At 35.7% G+C, this 23,762-nt stretch overlaps 3 protein-coding genes and 1 pseudogene across 4 annotated transcripts; 2 read left to right on the forward strand and 2 right to left on the reverse strand.

Annotated features, from left to right (window-relative positions):
• Nucleotides 1-485: 485 nt before the first annotated feature.
• On the reverse strand, nt 486-2,107 carry LOC148562595 (uncharacterized; annotated as a pseudogene).
• Nucleotides 2,108-12,273: 10,166 nt separating this feature from the next.
• On the forward strand, nt 12,274-13,650 carry LOC148562596 (serine/threonine-protein phosphatase 7 long form homolog). The gene is made up of 5 exons (XM_088490927.1): nt 12,274-12,390; nt 12,472-12,540; nt 12,652-12,995; nt 13,113-13,200; nt 13,294-13,650. Exons 1-5 carry the CDS (start codon nt 12,274-12,276, stop codon nt 13,648-13,650), a joined length of 975 nt encoding a protein of 324 aa, XP_088347053.1.
• Nucleotides 13,651-18,264: 4,614 nt separating this feature from the next.
• On the forward strand, nt 18,265-21,141 carry LOC107604823 (shikimate kinase 1, chloroplastic). Of its 2 annotated transcripts, none has more exons than XM_088491505.1 (11): nt 18,265-18,666; nt 18,901-19,121; nt 19,225-19,283; nt 19,374-19,428; nt 19,542-19,614; nt 19,720-19,807; nt 19,975-20,057; nt 20,147-20,276; nt 20,357-20,435; nt 20,573-20,637; nt 20,776-21,141. In XM_088491505.1, exons 2-11 carry the CDS (start codon nt 18,914-18,916, stop codon nt 20,824-20,826), a joined length of 891 nt encoding a protein of 296 aa, XP_088347631.1. In that variant the 5' UTR covers nt 18,265-18,666; nt 18,901-18,913; the 3' UTR covers nt 20,827-21,141. The 2 variants fall into 2 exon arrangements, with proteins under 2 accessions (XP_088347631.1, XP_088347632.1); XM_088491506.1 differs by having other exon boundaries at nt 18,543-18,666; nt 18,904-19,121.
• Nucleotides 21,142-21,372: 231 nt separating this feature from the next.
• Nucleotides 21,373-22,940, reverse strand: LOC107604821 (F-box/kelch-repeat protein SKIP6). Its single transcript, XM_016306520.3, has one exon. It carries the CDS (start codon nt 22,781-22,783, stop codon nt 21,668-21,670), a length of 1,116 nt encoding a protein of 371 aa, XP_016162006.1. The 5' UTR covers nt 22,784-22,940; the 3' UTR covers nt 21,373-21,667.
• Nucleotides 22,941-23,762: the final 822 nt, after the last annotated feature.

A 23,762-nucleotide genomic window follows, 5' to 3' on the forward strand; every position in this document is an offset into this window, starting at 1 on the left:
TCCAAGCATCAACAGAAAAGAACAGTCAACAGCAAGAGTTGTGGAACAAGTGAGTTTTTATTTACCTTTCTGCAATATTTACAACTTGTTTTTCCATAGCTCCTCTTGAGTTTGTACTGGCTCCCACTATGACTCTCTGATTCATGTCGTGCTCTCTTCTTTGTAGGCCTTCCTATTGGCCTCTTATAAGGTGGAGGGAGACACGGCAGGCCCTCTGCATCAGCCCAATACTCTTGACTAGGGACAGTGTTGATGTGAAATTGATATGTTCTGTTGTATGCCTCCATGGTCAGCCAATGGTGGGCATAATCCTCTGGTCGATGATTTTTTCTTTGAATTGCAGCCACTCCATGACAGCACGGCAGACCTGTCAGTTGCCACTTTCTACAAGTGCAAGTCCTGTCCTGAGTGTTGACTCGAACTGTTCGACCATGCCTTCTAACTTCAAAGACATTGTGGTCATCATCTCTCACCCATTGAGCTTCCTAGTAATTTCCTTCCTTCTTTTCCTTCTCTAATCTGCTCATTTGGATAGGAGCCAATTTCCCCGTATAGGCCATTAGTGCATCTTTATGCATTGCCATAGTCTTCATGAGGTAATATCTAATCTCCTCTAGCATGGTAATGATGCTCTTGCCTCTTAGCCCCACCATGGTTGCATTAAGTGACTCATCATTGTTATTGGTTATGTTATCCACTTTAGGCCAAGTAGAGAATCTTGATCTTGACCAAGTTTCTTGCTCATACTTAGCCAGATATTCCCATGCAGAAGTATTAATTCTCTTGATAGCATCCATACCTTCATTAAATTCCTAGTCAATCAATGCCCTTGCACATTGAAATAGCAATTGTTTAAGCTCTAGGTCTTTCCAGCGCTTGTTGAAATTCCTCCACATATGCATAGTACAAAACCTATGATTAACCCCTGGCATAACTTCTTGTAGAGCAGGAATTAGCCCCTGTCAATAACTAAGTTAGTAATCATATACTATAAGATAACTGAAGACACCAGTTATAGACAAGTTACCTTCTGTTTGTCAGACATGAAGTGCCAATCAAATTGCCTGTGATCCCTGATATCCTCCAACAAATACTCTAGGAATTCTTTCCAATTATTCTTTGTTTCTGCATCAACTACTCCACATGCAACTGGGAATAGATGATTGTTGGCATCCTGAGCAACGGCTGTCAGCAGCTGCCCCCCAAAATAACCCTTCAAAAATGCTCCATCAAGGCATAGGAAAGGCCTACATCCTTCCTTGAATCCCCGTTTGCAGGCATCTAGACACATGTAAAGACTTCTAAACTTAGGCAACCCTTCTTGTTGTGGGGTTGTGCTCATACGGCAAGTGGATCCTGGGTTGGCCTTACGGAGCTCATTCAAGTAAGTCCTTAACTTCAAATATTGTTCCCTTTCTGTGCCCTCAATGACATCCTTAGCCTTCTCCATTGCCCTAAACATCATCCTCTCTCCGACATATATATCAAACTCAACCTTGAACATATCTCGAGCCTCTCTATGAGACAAGTTAGGACAAACCCTAATCTTGCTAATCAACTCCTCCGAAACCCATTTATAAGTGACTGACCTGCTTTTGTTACTCCTTGGACATTTATGTTCATCGACCAATGTTTTGATTTGGTAACTAGGTGGCTGGTTTCTCCTTGCACAGTAAACTTCTCATGGACAAGTTTCGTTGTAACAGATGACCATCCACCTATGTGGTTCAACCTTGAGAAAAAAGGCCTCTCTGCCCAGCTGAATACTGTACTTCCTGACTGCATCCTTAAACTGCTACATCGTGCCAAACTCCATTCCTAACTCCAGTCTAATTTTGTCAAATTTTGTATCAGGATTATGTTGAGGGAATACCGGGTTTTCATCCTCAGAATCAAAACCGGGTGGGGTGTGCAGCTCTTCAGAATGATACTGATACTCAGTGGGCTCTTCATCATGGTCATGTGGGTTAGGAACAACCACCCTTGGAGCCTGATTCTCTTCCCTAGGTGGCAGAATCCTCTGCCCGGATGGACGGGGTCTTCGATGATTCCTCCGGCCTTGAACCCCACAACATGCATCCTCATCTAATTTTACAACATTACGCATTCATATGATTATGTTATTAATTAACAAACAACTTATGGTAAGTAAAACACAATCCCAACAATAAACAATATTACTACTAGGATCTACAATTCATATACTTACCAGCATGTGCATCACAATTGTTTTGTTGTGCAGGTTGAGCTCTACCAGTTGGTTGGGGCCTCGCATGTTTCTTCCTGCATTTTCTTCCCCTGCCATTAGCTTCTTCAGGATTAGATTGCCCCTCCTGGTCTTCAACATGTGTCTGATGGTTGTCTCTGATGAGCGGATAATTTATACGCTTTTTGGTATTATTTTTAGTATGTTTTTAGTATATTTTAGTTAATTTTTATTATGTTTTTACTAGTTTTTTATTCAAAAATCACATTCCTAGACTTCACTATGAGTTTGTATGTTTTTCTGTAATTTCAGGTAATTTCTGGCTGAAATTGAAGGACCTGAGCAAAAATCCGATTCAGATGCTGAAAAAGGACTGCAGATGTTGTTGGATTCTAACCTCCCTACACTCGAAGTGGATTTTATGGAGCTACAGAAGCCCAATTGGCTCTCTCTCAATTGCGTTGGAAAGTAGACATCCTGGGATTTCCAGAAATATATAATAGTCTATATTTTGCTCGATATTTAATGGTCTAAACTGGCGTTCCAAGTCAGCATAAAAATTTTAGCGTCAAAACGCCAGAACTGGCATAAAAGCTGGAGTTAAACGCCCAAACTGGCACCAAAGCTGGCGTTTAACTCCAAGAAAAGTCTCTACATGTGAAAGCTTCAATACTCAGCCCAAGCACACACCAAGTGGGCCCCGAAAGTGGATTACTGCATCATTTACTCATTTATGTAAATCCTAGGTTACTAGTTCTCTATGAATAGGACATTTTGCTATTGTATTTTGATCTTTAATTAGTCTTATGCTATCTTAGACCTTTATGGGGGCTGGCCATTCGGCCATTCCTGGACCTTCATTACTTTTGTATTTTCAACGGTGGAGTTTCTACACCCCATAGATTAAGGTGTGGAGCTCTGCTGTTCCTCATGAATTAATGCAAAGTACTATTGTTTTTCTATTCAACTCAAGCCTATTTCTTCTCTAAGATATTCATTCGCACACAAGAACATGATGAATGTGATGATTATGTGACACTCATCACCATTCTTACCTATGAACGCGTGCCTGACAACCACTTCCGTTCTATATGCAAACAAGCTTGAATGTGTATCTCTTGGGTTTCTAATCTAAGATTAAAACCTTCGTGGTATAGGCTAGAATTATTGGTGGCCATTCCTGAGATCCGGAAAGTCTAAACCTTGTCTGTGGTATTCCGAGTAGGATCTGGGAAGGGATGACTGTGACGAGCTTCAAAGTCGCGAGTGTTGGGCGTAGTGACAGACGCAAAAGGATCAATGGATCCTATTCCAACATGATCGAGAACCGACAGATGATTATCCGTGCAGTGACAACGCATTTGGACCATTTTCACTGAGAGGACGGACGGTAGCCATTGACAACAGTGATCCTCCAACATAAAGCTTGCCATGAAAAGGAGTATGAATGATTGAATGAAGGCAATAGGAAAGCAGAGATTCAGAAGGAGCAAAGCATCTCCATACGCTTATCTGAAATTCCCACCAATGAATTACATAAGTATTTCTATCCTATTTTATATTTTATTTATATTTAATTATCAAAATCCCATAACCATTTGAATATGCCTGACTGAGAGTTACAAGATGACCATAGCTTGCTTCAAGCCGACAATCTCCGTGGGATCGACCCTTACTCACGTAAGGTTTATTACTTGGACGACCCAGTGCACTTGCTGGTTAGTTGTGCAGAGTTGTGACAAAGAGTTGAGATTACATTCGTGTGTACCAAGTTGTTGGCGCCGTTTTAGAGATCACAATTTCGTGCACCAGTCTCCTAAATTGGGGGCCTCATTTTCAATTGTTGCAGCCTGAGTTTGATTAGAAAGCTTTTCAATAGTAGCCTCATCTGGCAACGCAGCATCATACCCCCCTTTGTTCAACGTTGGTTCATCCTCTTCTTGCTCTTGCTCCTCGTGTTGTGGGGGATCATCTTGATGATTTGCTTCATTTTCTGAAGGATCTCCCTCTACTTCTGTATTTTCAGATCCTTCATCCTCCTCATTTTGTTGGGGTTCCTGGTGCTGATTTTGCTGATCTTCTAAATGAGAAATCTCAACTTCTTCGTTACTGATAACCTCAGCCTCATCAACATACTCTGGATCCGCATCAACTGGATGCTCAAAATACAAGTGGACCCTGTTTTCATTCCCCAATGCAGCATCACACAACTTAACCACATCGGCATCCCTCCTGAGCACCCGTAACCCGTTAGCTAAATCCTTCCCTGACTCCAACCAATAAACTTCATTATACCTAGTATAACCTAAATCTAGAAACAAGCCTTCCACAAGGAATAGATTACATGTATCAACGTGCACCCTTTCGATGATACTCACTGAACCACCATTATACTTCAGCACACCATCCGCATCTTTCTCTAACCAACCCCGATGGTGATAAACAAATGTGATATGCGTAGCCATCTGACAAAAATCATCACAAAAGTCATAATCAGCTAACACAACATATCAAAACACCATCACAATACCTCCATATTCAAACCCCAAACGACTGATAATAAAACCAACGGAAACATAAAATGCTTACCAAAACCTTAGTTGTTCCACGGCGACTTCTTCACTCCGTATCAACGCCAAACGTGACACTGCATGTGACCTTACCAAATCCAACAGATGGATATAAAGCGACAAGTGACGAAGACAAGCAAAGACCACCACCAAGAAACTCTTCACTTTTGCATGTCCAACATAGTCTTAGTTAAATATGGTCTTTCACTAAAGGTTAATTTAGTAATTTCATTTGAATTGGGCAATTAGGGTTTCATAAATTAGGGATACAGGGAGAAAAGGGATTGAGATCCTAATACGGAGGCCATGTTGGATTTCCGTTTGCCACATCACCAAGCTCCGTTAAACGGAGAAGGGTTCTCCTCACGATTAGTCAATTTTGTAGCGTTTTTAAATTTTTCGAGGGTATGATTGTCGTTATCAAATATTAGGGTTATTTTTGTCAGCGTTTTACAAATTCGGGGGCATAATTGGTAATTTACTCTTAGTTTAATTATTTACGAGTAGACCTAATAGACTAAAATAATTATCCCAAGTGTATGTATAAATTAAGAATATCATGAAAAGAATCTATCTATCTATTCTATTATATAAAAATCGAATTTCTACATTTAATAATGGAGCTGACGTGGCATGCTCTGGAGAGTGTTTCCAATTTAATTATTTTAACTCATTCAATACAATTTATTACCATGACTTAAATATATCAGCTAATTGATTTATTACCATGACTTAATTATATCAGCTAATTGATTTGATTAGATATTTAAATATCGAGTCCTGCTAGGAAGCCAATGGACTATTTGTACAATGTGTACAATGAGCTATTGAGTTACAAAATGAACATCACCTATACTATCTAGAATAACCATCCGAGTACTAGGGATAATAAACATATTGAACTCTTGACCTTTCGGATCTAGAGCTCTAATACCATGTCATGATACCACTCATCCCAAAAGCTTCAACTGATGAAAAAATGTAATACTAATGATTATATCTCTAATACTCCCTAAACCTCCATTGTACACATTGTACAAATATTCCATTGGTTCCTCATACTTTCCCTTAAATATCAATATAATTTATTATAATATATATTACTTGATTAATTTTACTACATTAATTATAATTTGTTATATTAGTTAATAAGTTTATTCATTTATAAAGTCTAAAATAAAATAAATATTACTTGATTAATGTTACTACATTAATTGTAATTTGTTATATTCGTTAATTAATTTATTCATTTATAAAGTCTAAAATAAAATTAAATAAATAATTTATTATTTATTCTAATTGAATTCATTAAATTTAATTATACATTTTATACGAATTAATAATAATTTATAAATCACTCTAATTTATAATATTCAATAAAATAATTTGTAAATCACTTTATATTATATATGTATTAACGAAATATTATATATATCTTAATGTGCTAGTTAAATATTATATACGCATAGAAAAATAAATACAAAGATGATTTATATAGTATTGATAATATTATATTAGCACGGTAATTTTTGTTTGTTTTGGTATCATATAGTATTGATAATGATAATATTATTATATAGTGTTATATAAACTTTTCAATATTATTATAGAATATTGAAAAATGATCCCTTATGACAATCACTCTTAGTGGAATAGTGTGTCTCTTATATAGTATTGATAATTGTTGCTTAATTTAAAGTAATTGTATATTAGTATCTTAAATTTATTTTTCAATAATGATCTAAATAGATAAATCTAATTGAATTGAATGATTATATAAAATATTTTATATTATTAATATGTTAAAATTAAATTCATTTTTCGGTGCAAAATTTTATGGGTAAATTTTATACAAGATTAAGTTATTTTTTTATTTGTTTTATCTGTGTTACTTTATTTAATTTTAAGTAGCGTCATATTTATAATTACCGTCGGTATGATATTTTATAAAATATGAAAGTCAATTTTTTTTATAATTTAAATATCAATGTTTGAGTTAATTTTAATTTAACTTTTTTAAATTAACATTATCTTTCATTTAGATCTTAATTAATTTAAAATACAAAAATACTAATCTGCCCTTTTCTCTTTAAATAATAATAACTTTAATTTATTTACTGCCTTTTTTTTATATTTTGTTTAGCAAATATAATATATGGATTAGGATGGAGTTAAAGAAGACTCTATGTGATACATGTTTGGCACTGATAAATTCATATGACATAGATTTATTAAAGCCAAGTGTCTCTGTGTTCTCATGTCTCATCTCATCTTTCAAAATCTAAACACATTTTGAATGTAGGGATTTCAATTATATTTATTTTTTCCCTCTTCAATAAATACTACCATCTTTTCCTGTTTTTGCTAGGCTTATCTTTTGTTAAAAAAATATAAAAAAATGTAAAAGAAAAATCAAAGAAATTAAAACTATTATTATATTTTAAAAAATTAAATGCTCTTTTAATTAAATATTTATGTAATTCCTATCTAGATATAAATTGTATTTTAATATATTGAGTGATAAATATAAAAAAATATATAATAGATAAGTTAAAATAATGAATAATGAGATACTTATTCTATTACATAAAAATTAACTTTTTGTACTTAATGATAAAGCTGACGTGGCATGCTTCTCACAGTGTTTTCTGATTTATTTCTTTTAACTCATTAAATACAATTCATTACGGTAGATTAATTATATCAACTAATTGATTCAATTAGATATTTAAGTATCACACAATTTAATATTATGTATATCAATTAATTGAATATAACTGTTAAGGTATAATTAGGATCAATTAAATCAATTAGCATTATTCAACATATTTGAATATTTATTATATGATATTACGTCTTTATTATTTCGATTCTTTTATTACCTATAAATACACTTCTATATTATATCATTCTACTCAACTTGAATACTTACAAATCTTTTTTCTATTACTCCGTCTCCCCTTTCTAACATGGTATCAGAGTTATGGTATCCTCTTTGAGGAGGATAAGTTGATTATCTTCTTTTCTAACATGGTATCAGAGTTATGGTATCCTCCTTGAGGAGGATAAGTTGATTTTCTTCTGGTGAAATCGCCGTACTTTTTATATTTTTCTTCCATGCCATTTTTTTCTTATCTTTTGTTAATGCTTTGATACTTTTCTGACCCCACTGATTAGCTAATCCACTACTTACTTATTCTCATGGAGAAACTATATGTTTTTCGTCACCTTCCGATAGTTTGTCATCTCTTCGTACTTTGTCACTTTTCAACAGTTTTCCGGCAGTTCGCCATCTTTTCAGCAGTTTTTCGACAGTTGGCCACTCTTGCGGCAATTCCGTCTGCGTTTTTTTTATCGCCAGTTCTGTCTGCGTTTCTTTTTGACAATTTCGTCTACGCTTCCTTCCGACAGTTCCTTCTGCATTTTCTTGTGGCAGTTTTGTCTGCACTTTCTTTAGGCTGTTTTGTTTGCACCTGTTCTATCAGTTTATGTATTTTTTTTATTTAGTTGTTTCAAATAAATTTCAAACTCAAGTTGTCACTTGAGTTTGAGGGAGGATGTTAGAGTATAATTATGATTAATTAGCATTATTTAATATATCTGAATATTTATTATACGATATTACGTCTTTATTATTTCGATTCTCTTAGCACCTATAAATACCCTTTTATGTTGTATCATTCTACAAAACTTGAATACACACAAACCTTTTCTCTGCTACTCTCTCTTACCCTTTCTAATAATAATAAATACAATTTAATTTAATAGTTTATTTTTCTCCTATGTATTTTGATTTGTATAGTTACTATTGATCTTGCTGTTTTCGATCTTACTGTTTTCATTTTCTTAAATTGTTCTTTTTTTTATGACTTGATAATTTAAAAAAAACGCAAAGAAAGGAAAAAAAATAATGGCTAAAGACGGAGATTAGAAGCCTAAAGTAGCAACATTATTCCTCGGCATTATTATTATTAATAAGAACTTTATTATTTCTTTACTAACATTCTTTAATACGAGTTTCGTTTCTTTTTCTTTATTATTGTTAATGCTTTTATTCTTTTCTTATCTAATTATAAATCTCCTTATACTAACTTTTTGATAAAATATTTTTTTTGTTTAATAATTTTTTTCTCTATTTTTTGTCTAAAATAATTTATATTAGAAAAAAAAAGTTACAAATTAAATTTTAAAATTTAAATTTAAATAAGATGTGCAAAAGATAACTATTGAATTTATTTGGTCGATTTAAACACTTTGTATTATTGTCATTGAAAATTTTAAATATTATTATAAAATTCTAGATATTTTTATTTTATTGTTCCTAAATTATAGGGCAAAACACTAAGATAAGCTAAGGAGAAGCAAATTTTACGAAAATCAGCCAAATGGAAAACTGATTCAGGAATCCACCATTGCACAAAATCATGTAGTTCGAATTAGGTTACGTCGAACTAGATTTGAATGTAATTCGAAACAAGCTGTTTCGAATTACGTTAGCACCTGAACATTGCATAATTCGAATCGCATGGATTCGAATTACAATTGCATAAATCGAAGCAAGCTGATTCGAATTAGCTTGTGAAACAAAAATACTGAGAGGATCTTTATCAGTGAACTTCACACCGGAACGTGTTTTCCTCTTAATCGATCCTCTGTGGTGAACCAACACTACAAAACTCTCCTCACTAGCCATTTTTCCCCTCTAATAAGAGCAACTCACGTTCACACCATATATATACAGCTCTACTCCTTTATAATTTGAACCAGCCTGGTTTGAACTATACTTTGTTTAATTCGAATTAATCCACTTCGAATTACATGGAATTGCGTCATTGGAAGTTGTTCGAATCAACTTGATTCGAATTACATGTTACTGTGTAATTTGAATCAGCTGAATTTGAATTATGTTGCTTTGTGTGTCAGTGAGTAATTCGAATCTACATGATTCGAATTACATGTAATCTAAGTTCGAAGCAGGTAGGTTCGAACTACATGTAAACGTGGTTTGGTTGATTGATGAATCAGATTTTGCTTTGGCTGATTTCTGTAAAATTGTTCTTCCCTTGGCTTATTTATGTTTTTTGCCCTAAATTACACATTATACCGTGTATTTAAAAAGTTTCATCATTTTTAAAATAAGTGTAACATTAGATACTTTTTAGATACAATAAATGAATAATAAAGTTAAAGTGAGTAACAAAATTGATTATATAATAAGATACAAATTTTTAGAATTTCTAGCATAATTAACAAATTTTTAGTTTCAAAATAAATGTTTACTCTATTTTTATCTTTTATTTGAATTTTTTTTACAATTTTTTCTTGATTTTCTAAATTAATTATGATTGTAATAATTCATCATAAATTTGTGTCTTGTAGAAAAAAATTATCAATCATAAAATGTAGAAGACTTAACCAAAAAATTTAAAAAATATTGATTAATCACAAAATAAAAAATTATAAATTGTGCTTTAATTATATTGTAAAATACAAATTGGGACTATTTAAAATTAATTTTTTACCATTAATATTAACTTAAATTATGATAAGGTAAAAAATAAAAATTGTATATAATAATTTAATTTTATTATTTATACTACCAAAATTATTCTTTAATTTATTATATCCTATTTATTTTTATTCATTGGTGATCTTTAATTGTCTATTTTCAATAAAAAATTAAACTAATTAAATTGATTTTTTTTTCAATTAGTAATATAATTATTATGATATTTACTTTGTTCAGTAATATTTTTTAATTTATTTAATCTGATTAATCTGATTAATTATCTCTTTCTTATTTTATGCTAATTTAACTAATTAAAGTTAATAAATTTCAGTTATTTTAATTCTTGTAATTTTTTATTATAATAATGTATTTTAATTAATGCATTAATATAATTTTAATATTTATATGTCATTAATAATAATAATATCATTTTAAAGTGATATTTTATTCCCAATTATATATATATATATATATATATATGTCTAATTGTAGAAAATCTATTATTTTTTTATACAATTAGATTAGACCTATTTATATTTAATTTATTTGATTATTTAGTTAAAATTAATTATATTAAAAGATTAGATTAAGAGTATGGTAGATTAATTATATTAAAAAATTAAGATTATGATAAATTATCATTATTTTATTATTTTTTATTTTTTGATATTAATTTAGATATTTAATTTTTTTATTATTATTTTTTATTCTCTTATTCTATGTATTTATTCTCATAAATCTTGCTAAATTAAACAAGGTACTGTATATCTTCTTTTTGTTCCTCTTTTATATACACATAAAATTTATTAAATTATTTCTCTTCCTTCAATATTTTATTGGTTCTTATTTTTCTAAAATTTACTTTAATTTATGTATTTATTCTTAGGGTAAAAAACTTATATGCGCCAAGGGGAGTTCAAAATTACCCAAATCAGCCAAACGAAATTCTGATACATCAATCAACCAAAGAACACTTTAATGTAATTCGAATCAATAAAATTCGAATTAGATTTCCACATAATTCGAATTGACATAGTTCGAATTATTCGAAACCATTGCCAACACGTAATTCAAATTAACATGCAACGAATTATAGAATCGTAATTTGAATTGTATCAATTCGAATTAGTAAGAAAACGTGATTAGTACATAGTTCGAATAAAGTTGATTCGAATTACTCAATTTGCGAAATAAAGGGTCATTCGAAACGAGTTAATTCGAATTATAACGGAGTGGCTTATATAAGGAGTTCGAACCAAGGTCATTCGAATCAGTTTTCTATTCTCATACCCCACCAAATTCCAGAGAAAACGACCCAGAATCGGTCTGAGAAAGAGTGGAAAGGCAAAGCCAGACGATGGGGGACGATCTGGGAAGGCTGTATCGACTAGATGGAGTTGCTCATATCGCCGGGGTGATCAACGACGAGGTTAGTGGTTTTTGATAGTGATTTATGATATTGGTTTATGTTAGTGGTTTATGAAAGCGGTATTGCTAGTGGTTTATGTTAGTTGTTTTGCATGCGGTTTTATTGGCGGTTTATGTTAGTGGGTTCACTCAGTGGTATTGCATGCGGTTTCATCTAGTGTTTTTGTTTGCGGTTTTAATGGTGGTTTATTTTAGCGGGTTTTGTTAGCGATTTAGGGTGGCGGTATTGGAGGTGGTTAATTGAGTGGTTTTGCATGTGGTTTTGGTAAGTGGATTTGCATGTGGATTATGTTTGTGATTTTTTGTATGCGATTTTAGTATGCGATTTTGCTAGTGGTTTACTACAATTTGCTTGTGCAAGTGGTTTTCCAGAAAAGGTCTACAGAAAAGGTCTATGTTTGCGGTTTTCGTAAGCAATTTTGGTAGTGGTTGACTATATCTGCTATTGCATGTGGTATCCTTTACTTGTTTACGTCGTGAATTGTATCTGTTAGTGATACTGTAAATCGTTCTAATTATGCGGTCTATGTAATACGCAACCCCGGCGTTGCATATCGAGCATGCGGCGGCAGCAGGGGATGCGGCTCGATGAGAGGTACGTTCCGTACTTGCAGATGGCCGGATTATACTATCTTGCGAGACTGAACGACAGATGGTTCCGATTGGACGAGCCCCTTGTGAGTGCCTTCGTGGAGAGGTGGCGTCCGGAGACGCACACATTCCACATGCCGTTCGGAGAGTGCACGATCACACTTCAGGACGTTGCGTACCAGTTGGGGTTGCCAGTGGATGGACGTTACGTCAGTGGTTGCCTAACAGACTTCCACGTATACATAGAGGGTGCCAGGCCAGCTTGGCAGTAGTTCCAGGAGTTGCTTGGTGTGTTACCTCCTGCGAACCAAATACAAAAGTTCGCAGTGAACTGCACCTGGTTCCAGGAGACCTTTGGAGAGTGTCCCGAGGGGGCAGATGAGGAGACGGTGAGGCGCTTTGCCCGTGCCTATATCATGATGCTGTTGGGCACCCAGCTGTTTGCCGACAAGTCCGGCAATCGTATTCACATAAGGTGGCTACCGTTTGTGGCTAGGCTTGAGGAGATGGGTGGCTATAGCTGGAGGTCAACGGCACTAGCATGGTTGTACATGTGCATGTACCGAGTGGCCAACAGACACGTCGTGAAGTTAGATAGGCCTTTACAGTTACTTCAGTCTTGGATCTTTTGGCGGTTTTCTGGTTTTAGGCTAGCTGGGTATGATGCGTTTAGCTGGCCCCTTGCCTCGAGGTACCACTATTGTAGTGTACAATTCATCTTTATTTTATTTATTTTCAGTTTCGCATGCAATTTTTTCCATTTTAGAATCATTCATGACTGCACTACCATGTTTAAATTCCTATGCAGGTGGTCAGGTTACAATCCTGGGGTTAGCGAGAAGGGACCTCGGGTGCAGATGGCTCGACTGAGGATCGACATGTTACAGGCTAGGGATGTAAGTACGCTAACCTCTTATGTATAGTAATTGCCTTTTTCAGTTTATATGGTTTAACGAATTTGTCAAATGGATTTGATTTGCTCTTTTCAGTTTATATGGATGCCCTATAGCACACCCGACGTCCTTCAGGTTGTCCATCCGGAGGTCCTGGAGCCTCGTCATACGATGTTATGGCGGTGTGTGATGTCCCTTATATATTTTGCGGTGGTTGAGTGGCATCAGGTTGATAGAGTGTTACCGCAGTTCGGCGGCGTACAGCCTCCACTGCATCCCGCCCTGAACATCAACTTCTTGATGTCGAAGGACGAGAGAGGAGGTGATCGTTGGTTCCCGTCCCATTTACAGCATTGGCATCTTCACTGGGAGACACGTGCGGATCACGTGTTACGGTTCGACGTTGTTGCCGACCCGGGACCCTCACATGAGTTCTTGGACTGGTGGCATTAGCACGGAAAGAGGTTCTTGTCACCTGAGATGTACTTGGGGGATCCGAGAGGTATTCCTATTCCGGTTGAGGCGACGCAGAGGGGGGCCGGCAGAGTACTTGATATGGACCGAGTTGACGACGTTCCTGACAGGCGTCGGGTGGAGAGGAGAGCTCGAGTCGGGACACGCCGTAGTCAGCGTAAGTGGAGGTGGCTGGACCAGGCTATGGAGGAGGGTGATGAGATCGGTAGGGGCGGTGGACGACGACGAGGACGTGGAGGCAGGAGGAGGGGGGCTGCTCCTAGGCAGGATATGCCTGATCGTGGTGAGGATGCCGCTGGAGGAGGGGCTCCGGTTGGGGGTGTCATGTCCGCTCATGGCGGACATGGTGGAGAGTTGTATGGATCCGTTGTACCGTTTCACTTCCCAGATGCCCTTGCGCTGCCGGAGACTCAACCGAATCAACCATGTGCACCCATTCCCAAACTCAGAACACTTTCGCACATACCGGCGATAGTCAGACTCAACTACCTTGTACTGTACCCCTCGGCGGATGCTGTAAGTTTTCACACTCAACAGGGCCTCATCTTTATCCTAGAACTGCTGACCAACCTGGAACTCTGTCATACCAGCAGACCCGTCCGCATCTCTAGCGCCAAATCCAACAGCCTGCCTCATGGCATCCAGGTCCAATGATGAAAAATGGGGTGGGTACTGCTATGTGCCAGAACTAGATCCACCTGCAGCCCCTCTCGGGTCACTCGCTCCGAGGTCATCGCCATTGTCATCAGCAATCAGATTCGGCTCAACATCATCGTCATCTGGATCATCAAACAATCCGTCTCCAATACCAGCCGGTGTAGCACAATGTAATGAGGTCGGAAGATGTTCTCCTGTACCAACCTCGTCGCCGACATTGCCGCTGAGATCAACAGCGAACGAAGGGGAGGTGACAGGCTGGATCGGTGGCTCGTATGCAGGGACGGAGGAAGAAGCAACGGCAGGTCTTGAGCTAGAACCGGCCACCGTGGCTAAAGTGTGTGTATTCCGGTTCGAACCCCCCGAGCTAGAAACTACATCAACCAACTTTGCCAACAGCTCAGGTGTCCTCACCTTGGAAAACTACCGGCGACAATGAAACATGACCTGCAAGTCCTCATCACTCTTGATCGTGAAACAATCATACTTCACGGTATCTTGGAGCACCGTGGTTGGAATGCGATAGAAAAAACTTCTTAACCCTTTTCACACCATCCAGACCAAGTTTCAGCAGTACAGAGCTAACAAGGTCATCATAACTCGTCGTAGGCCTCACGATAATACAGAGAGGATCCTATTGGTGAACTTCACACCAGATCGAGTTTTTTTCTTAATCGATCCTCTGTGGTGAACCAACACTAGAAAACTATCCTCACTAGCCACCTGACCCCTCTATTGAGAGCAATTCACGTACACCTCATATATATAGAGCTCTGCTTCACAGTAATTCGAATCAATTCCATTCGCACTATATATACGTAATTCGAATTAACTCAATTCGAATTACTTTTAATTACCAAACGAGAGTAATTCGAATCAAGAAGATTCGAACTTTCCCCTTAACACGTGATGATAGTAATTCGAACTATGCTTCCTTAATTTGATGCATGTTGATTCGAACTACTTTGGAATAATGCTTGGGAATAATTCGAACTATGTCAATTCGAATTATGTGGAAATCTAATTCGAATTTTATTGATTTGAATTATATTAAAGTGTTCTTTGGTTGAATGATGTATCAGAATTTCGTTTAGCTGATTTGGGTAATTTTGAACTCCCCTTGGCGCATATAAGTTTTTTACCCTTATTCTTACTATACCTAATTTTTTTTATTTATGTGTAATATACATTCTTATATATGTTATAGAAATATGATTTGATTCCATTAACTTGCCAAAATTTTTTAAAAAATATAAAGCTAAAGTACAAAAATATATTTATAGATATTTTACTTTTTTAACTAAAAAATATAATATTTTTTGTCATATTTGTTGAAATTCTAAGTTAAATATGAATATTGATTTTTGAAAAAGAATAAATATATTTTAAATTTTTTGCATCTAAAAATAATATTCTATCAATGTTAGAATTATTTAGATGGATAAGTAATAGTGAACATAAAATTATTTAGGATGGATAGAACTAAGTAAATATTTTTATTGAAAATAAGAATTTAAAATATTATATTCAATTCTCAATAGTCAACCTCTCATTGTATTTTCAAAAGATTTTTGAAAAAATGAAATAATTTTAGGTGTATAATTTTTTGTAAAAATTTAATTAATTTAAGGTATTTATTATCGTTGATTAAAAAAGTAAATTGAAATTACAATTTAATATTTTGATACTCTTAAAATATTATTTATTTATTTTTTTAGCATTTTTTATCATCCAATGATCACATTAATATAATTTAATTCAATCAAATTATTTATTATTATTTGATCGAATAAAAATGCTATTTTAGTTGAAAATTTTAGGATTTCTCAACCTCAAAATCATTCATGTTAAATCATTAAGAAATATAACAGAGAGTGCGAAAGCGTCTCTTCATTCGAGAGTATGATTGAGATAAGAGAGCTTGGCTCTTGTGATTCTTTGATCTTCGTCAACCAAAATCTTCTGTATTCCTGATTGGGGTTAATCACAATTTCACTGTGAGAAAAGAGCTACGAAGGCAAGTTTGATGGGTTGGAGACCAAAAATCTGAAGTCGTTATTTATATTTGAGTGTGACACTCATTAAACCCTAAAACTCAAATAAAATAGTATCTATGATTTTAATCTCATTTATCAAAATCAAAAGTAATAATGACTTATTTAATTCAACGTTTATGACAATAAATGAAATCACCGTTATATAAGTCATTTAATGTGAAATTACTTAATTTGCAATTATAATTAATATATGTATTGTCCATAAATATATTAAGAGATAATAATTTCCTAACAATCTTCCACTTGAACTATACATATATATTTTTCTGAGATAATCACCTTTTATAAATTTTACACGCAAATCTAAATGTTATTTCCCTTCTTACTTTAATAATCTGGTCTGTCTCATATATTAGTTATGAAATTACCGAAATTTTTATCACATTAGCGTCGCAACGAAACCACGATAATCCCATACTAAAATACTCAACCATATAGATAAAATTTGGATGAGAAAATTCAGAAATTACATGCAAAAATAATCTCATTCATGTCTATTTTCAATTTGAATAAAAATTCTATTTTATTCGGTAACAGACTTAGATGAAACTGCAACGGCAACGTCCAGGCTCATAACGACGGCGAGTAAGTAATGAGTTTGTGGAAGAAGAAGAGAAGAACTTAAGAGACTCACAATAAGAGAGAGAGATGGGGGGAATTTATCTAGAGAAAATGGACTCGGCAGAAGAAAGGTGGCGACGGGCTCAACAGTGACAGTAACGGGATGAGCAGCGATGACGACATGAGCTGTGAAGGAAGATGGAGCTGTGAAGGGGTATGCGGCAATGGGCTCAGCAACAACGATGATGGGAGCTATGCGGTTTTTTGTGAAGAAGCCGAGAAGAAGAAGATTCTAGGTGAGGATGACTGAGTTTATCTTGCATGGCTATAAAGTACGGACTGAAGTTGTTAATCACTGAATCTGAATCTGTGATGTGAGGCAAATCCTAATTCCTAAAAAGTGTTTATATGTATATATTCGGGGCGGGTACACCCTAAATCCGACCGTTCTCTGTCCTGAGCAAAATCTGCCTCAACTCGGGTTAAGTTATTACCCTCTCCAATCGAGTATAGACGGGTCGGGTACCCGCGTATTCGGATACTCCTACCAAGTCTAACCGCGTATTAATACTCCATTTATTAAGGGTTTATCATTATCCAATGGATTGCTATATACACAAGACAATATTCTAACTCCTAATAATTGTTTAAACGGATAAGTGAGATGATTATTCAACAAACTCAAATTGATTAAGACAAATACTAATTATTTTTAATATTTTAATATTAAAAATTTTAAAAATTTAATTTTAATTATAATTTTATAAAATATTTATAATAATAATTATTATATATATTATTTAATTTTTAATAAATTTTTTTTATATAATTTTGTGTATTATCGTACCGGCTACGAGAACATACACTAGTATTATTAATTAGAGTGAATACCCCATCCGACCCTGACAATTATCTCGAAAGGACAACGAGGCCCCCAAGAAAAAAAACACCCAATCCGGCCCCTGATAATTTTTTTTGGACTGATTAGCCCCTGTAACAAAAAAAATAACATTAATTTTTTTTTGGCACAGGAGTCTCGTTGTCCTTTCGAAGTAATTGTCGGGGGCCGGGTTGAGTTTTTTTTTTGTCAGGGATCGGATTGGGATTTTTTTTGTCAGGAACCTCGTTGTCTTTCGAGGTAATTGTTAGGGGCTGATTTGGGTTTTTCTCTATTAATTACCTATCATACGCATGTCAGGTTTAATCTTATCTCAATAACAAAAAAATAAAAAAGGTTTAATCTTATCAGCTTTTTCATATTTTGGCCCTTACTTGCCTCTCCAGCTTTTTATTCTTCACCAGACAACCGTTTCTTTTCACTTTTTGGTGAATAGAAGAAGCGATAATTGCATGAGTGCGTATGGTGGTGTGTGTCATGCATTTGATAATGCCATTTCTGTTCATAAGAAAAAAAATATAAATGACAGAAAATTTCGCACTGACAGAAAGATTGTGAAACAATTCCAATTCTAAATCCTCTTCTACAGTCTCACTAATAATCATCCACCACATGACCACAATAATAATAATAATAATAATAATAATGTATGACACTATTCTGTTTTCAATCAACCATGATTTGATCTCTCTTCCACATTCTTTTTCGTCATCAATTGATTCAATTCCACCAATTCATTCATATTACATTAATATTTTCCTTCTTTTTCGGCGCCCGAATCCTCCGAACCGTGAAAGCCTTTGTCCACGTAACAAGTACGAGGTCAGAGTTTTAAGATTTCAAATTCTCTCTGTTTTTTTTTTTTTTTTAATTTTCTATATATTTTGTTTTCAACATTCATATGGAGAACCGAATTCAAGCCAAAATCATAGAAACAGTGTGAATCGAGTGTCGGAGTTTTTTTTTTTAAATGTATTTGTTTGATTTATTCTGGATTAACGCTGATATAAGTTACCAAAAAAAATAACACTGATATATCGACTGAAACCATTTCAGTAGAAGTGAAGCCATGGAATCTAAAGCTGTTCAAAGGTTACAGTTTCCAGCCATGGTGTATTCAGATAAGGGTGGAAGAACAGTACCAAGTGGTTCTCTTAACGTGTCTTGTGGTTTTATGGAACATAAGAAGCTTCGGGTTTTTGTTTCAGTGCCTTCGACGAAGATTCAACAGAGAAAGCTCCCTTTGAAGATTGCATGTTCTAATAACAAAGTTCCAGGTTGCTAAGATAATTAATTAATGACTTTTTTAATATAATTTTTATTGCAATCATACTTTCGTGTTCATTATTTTTTTATTTTTTTATTTTTTCAAATTTGTAGCTTCAACATTGAAATCTGAAAGCTTTAAGACTCCTCTCAGTGAAGAGTTGATTCTGAAGGTAAAAAAGTATGACACATTTCATCTTTCTTATGGTGTGGTTATGGATATGCCATTATTGTCTTACTTGATTGAATCATTTAAATTTCAGAGTAAATCCAAAGAGGTGGAACCGTATTTAAGTGGACGCTGTATATATCTTGTTGGTTAGTCTTTCGGTTGAAATACTCGTGCTTATGTTGTACACATTAATTAATATAGATGCCAAGAATAATTGTTAATTACTCTGGTCCTCAATTTCTGGGTTTTGAGATTGCAGGAATGATGGGATCTGGAAAGACAACTGTAGGGAAGATTCTGTCACAAGTGCTTTGTTATTCGTTTTTTGATAGGTTGGTACTGACTGTAATTAAGATCAGAAATTATTTCAAGGGAACAATATATGTATATAGTTCCACCTCAACATTTTCTGTAGCAATCTTTTTTCATGGGACCAGCGATACATTGATTGAGGAGGAGGTTGATGGAACTTCAGTAGCTGATATATTCAAGCACTATGGAGAGACTTTTTTCCGTGATAAAGAGGTCAGTTCAAAAATATCTTCAGTTTATGCGATATAAATCTCCTTACCTTTGTGTAATAAGGACACTTGTTATTGTATCATATCAATGTTTATGTGATTCTTTTGTTGTTTTATTATTATTATCACAATATAGCCATTCATTTTCTGTGGTTATTTTCACGGTTGCAGACTGAGGTGTTGCGGAAGTTGTCAATGACGCATAGACATGTTATATCCACGGGCGGAGGTGCTGTTGTGAGGCCTATTAATTGGTATACCAATTTAATCTTCATGTTAACGATGAACTCTTATGGAGATTATTGAGTCTTCACTTATACTTAATTATATGTGGAATTGCTAGGAAATATATGCACAAAGGGGTTAGCATATGGTTGGATGTACCTGTAGAAGCATTGGCTCAGAGAATAACAGCTGTAGGAACTAATTCTCGCCCACTTCTACATTCTGAAGTAGGAGATGCATACACTAAGGTAGTAATCAATATGAATTTGATCACAAAGTGGAGCAATTGGGATCAATATTGATTTTACACTTTGGATTTAATTTGCAGACTTTCATGCGTTTGTCTTCTCTTTTTGAAGAACGAAGCCAAGCATATGCAAATGCCAATGCCAAGGTCTCCTTAGAAAGTATGGTTCTCAATAATATTATTTCTTCTTCTCTAGTACCTTACTTAAATATGTGGAAATATAGCACTAGAGTAACATAACTATCTCATGGTATGCTTCCTAGAAAATCTGTATATGATTATTGTGTTATTTTGCAGATATAGCAGCAAAACTGGGCCAAAAAGATGTATCAGATTTGACTCCAACTGCTATTGCAATTGAGGTCATGTCACTTTCTGCCTTATTACCTTCTGATTCCTAAACTTAATTGTTTGCTCTTGATTACATACAATTGAAAACATTAGTAGAATTACCATTGGAACGCTTTCACTTATCTGACTTGAGGCTGTGTATTTCTCAGGCTCTGGAACAAATCCTAGGCTTTCTAAAGAGTGAAGATGGATATTGCTAGCTCAAGCTGGTTATAATTTCTCTTCAAACCTCATTTAGTGCAGGAGAATATGCTTTTCCTTTGTGTTTGGAAAGAATTGATGTAATGCGGCACCAACATGGCACATATTTAATGTTCATGCACGATTAGTGTTACATAATTTGAGAGGAACTGGAAGCAGCAAGTATTCAGTATATACAGTTTTGATTTTTTGTTCCATTATAAACAGGCGCAAAGCACGTGCATTGTAATATGATATGGTTATATCAGTTTTGTGTACGCTTTCTTCAGATGCGTCTGCTCGTGGTAAAGTGACCCTAAATTCATTCTTTTCTACTTGGCATACACTGGTGTTCAATTAACATTATCTTGTCCATATGCGCTTTATGTTTAACTGCACTCTCCAGAGATGAACAAATTTATTACTGGTTCATAAGCTTGAACAATAATAATATACTTAACTAATTATCCATACTAGCCATACCAAAACTCTTTTTTAAAACCTTTTAGGTAATATTAATATATAATTCCTCTTGTTTGAGAATTTGGATTAGCAATTACTTTCTAAGAAATGTTTGGAACTTTGGATTACTGTCTAATAGTTAAGGGAACAAAATAGAATGGAGAAAAGTACCATATACAGTGGAATACACCATGGATTTATCTCACAAACACAACCTTCAATCTACAAGTTACTCATCCACATCCATAACGCAAACAAAGGGAATGTTGAACTATTAAAGTGCTAAAAGCCTAAAATACACAAGGCAATATACAGTTGTAAAATGCACATACTATTTTGAGCAAACCCCATTTATTCATACAACAATGGAGCTGTAAATGGCACTTGTTGGATCAAGTGTCACAAAGCAACTGAAGAACAGTGCACAATAGAAGAGCCTTTGGGAACAGAAAGAACCTTCTGGAACCAATCAACCTCACCCCACAGTTCACCATTCTTCTTGCTAACTTGAATCTCAGCACACCAAATGTCCATGTCTTTCCCATTCCCACCACCACACTCCCACACCACAACCAACTTCCCACCCAAATCAGCCATGGTAGCACCACACAGAAACCGAGGCAACCCCTTATGCAACCCCTTCAGCTCTTTCCATACCCCACTCTTCACATCGAACCCTTTAATCTTCCCCAAGTAATCGTAGCAATAAAGAATATCATCCACCACGCACGCCCTCCCTCGCCACCCGAGGTCCAGCTCCGTTCCCACGCTCTCCCAAGCGCCGCATCGGGGATCCAACGCGATGCCGCCGCGATCCGCCATGGCGTACACCTTGCCGTCCACCACGGCGCTTGCGTGCATCCACTTCTCCCGAACCTCCGCGGGGCTCGCCACGCGCTCCCATTTCTCGGAGGCGGGGTCAAGAACCTCCGCCCAGTTGGCCGACCTGGCCCAATTGTCGGCGACGCAGCCTCCGATGACGTAAATCTTTCCGTCGACGACTCCTGTAGCGGCGAACTCGCGGCCGACGCGCATGGAGGGTCCACGTCGCCATCGGTGGAAGCGGCAGTCGAGGAGCCAGATGTGAGAGGAGGGAACGTCGTTAATGGAGCCGCCGATGACGTAGATGGTGGAACCGAGAACGGCGTAGGCAGAGCCGATAGCGGGGGAGGGTTGAGAGGGGAACGGGACGAGGAGGATGCGGGACGGGGTTCGATGGAGGGTGAACCAGAGGAGGGTGGAGGCGCATGAGCGGAGCGTGAGGTAGAGGTGGTGTTGGGTGGAGTTAAGAAGAAAGCGGGCGTGGTAAAAGTGAGGGGAGGAGAAAAGGGAGTGGATGGGCTTCGAGACAAGGGAGAGGACCGGGTGGTAGGGCCTAGGGATGCGTGCTAGGCAGTTCAGTGCCACGTCATCAGGTAGGGAGGGGATCAGGCATATGCCCGTCGGAGGTTCTGATTCCGATTCGGAGGAGGAGGAGGAGGAGGAGGAGGACGACGACGACGACGACGACGACATCGTTGCGAGGGGGACTGGGGAGAGGGCCTAGACGGATTTGGGGCTGAATTTCCTCGTTTTGGTGGGTGTCAGTCACTCTCTCTGTTTCGAGAAAGGCTAATTTTTTGGATATTATAAAGGGAGGAGTGTAATACATGAATCTTACACTAATTTGGTATAATACACTGGTACATAAGTTGTTAATGTCATAAAAAATAGTGACTAACAATTTTAGAAAGAGAAAAAAAAAAGTGAATGTCACCGTGCCTAAAAAATAGTATCTATTTATTAAAAAAAATTAAAAATTAATATTTTATTTAAAAGATATAAAAATAAATTATTTTAAAAATTTAAAATTTATCACAAAAAATAAGTTAGGCAAAAGTTAGACAACAATTGATAGGCACTATAGAATTGGCCAAAAAAAATTACAATGAGACTAACGATTTGAAATAGGACAAAAAATTTTCATACTAAAAAGCTTCTACCTCCTTGTCCAATTAAACACAAGAATGCGAAAAATCAAATAGAATATTGTGAGTATCACAAATTTTATGGGCATTCTATTAACGATTGCTACGATTTAAAGAATATCATAGAAAAGTTGGTTAGAGAAAGTCGACTAAATAGATACTTTGCTGATGGGTCGAACTACTTGAGAAAAAGAAAAAAAGATAAAAAAGGGAACAACAAGAACATCCACCTCAAACTCCTGAGAAACACATACATATGATTAATGGAGGATTTGCGGAAGGAGGAATATCAAAATCATCACGAAAAAGTCATTTAAAAGAGATTTACCGAGTTAGGAAAAACAACAGACTCTCCGACTTGCCCACCATTTCGTTCACTAAAGAGGACGCTCAATGGATAACACCTGAACACAATGATCCCGTGGAAATAACAATGATCCTCGCCAACGCAAACTTTTATAGAACAAAAGGATCTAAAGACAAATCCAGATAACCTTTTCAGATTGGGGGATATGGCGATTCGACCT

Source organism: Arachis ipaensis, chromosome B6 (assembly GCF_059453495.1).
Source record: "Arachis ipaensis isolate K30076 ecotype BB chromosome B6, ASM5945349v1, whole genome shotgun sequence".
NCBI lineage: Eukaryota > Viridiplantae > Streptophyta > Magnoliopsida > Fabales > Fabaceae > Arachis > Arachis ipaensis.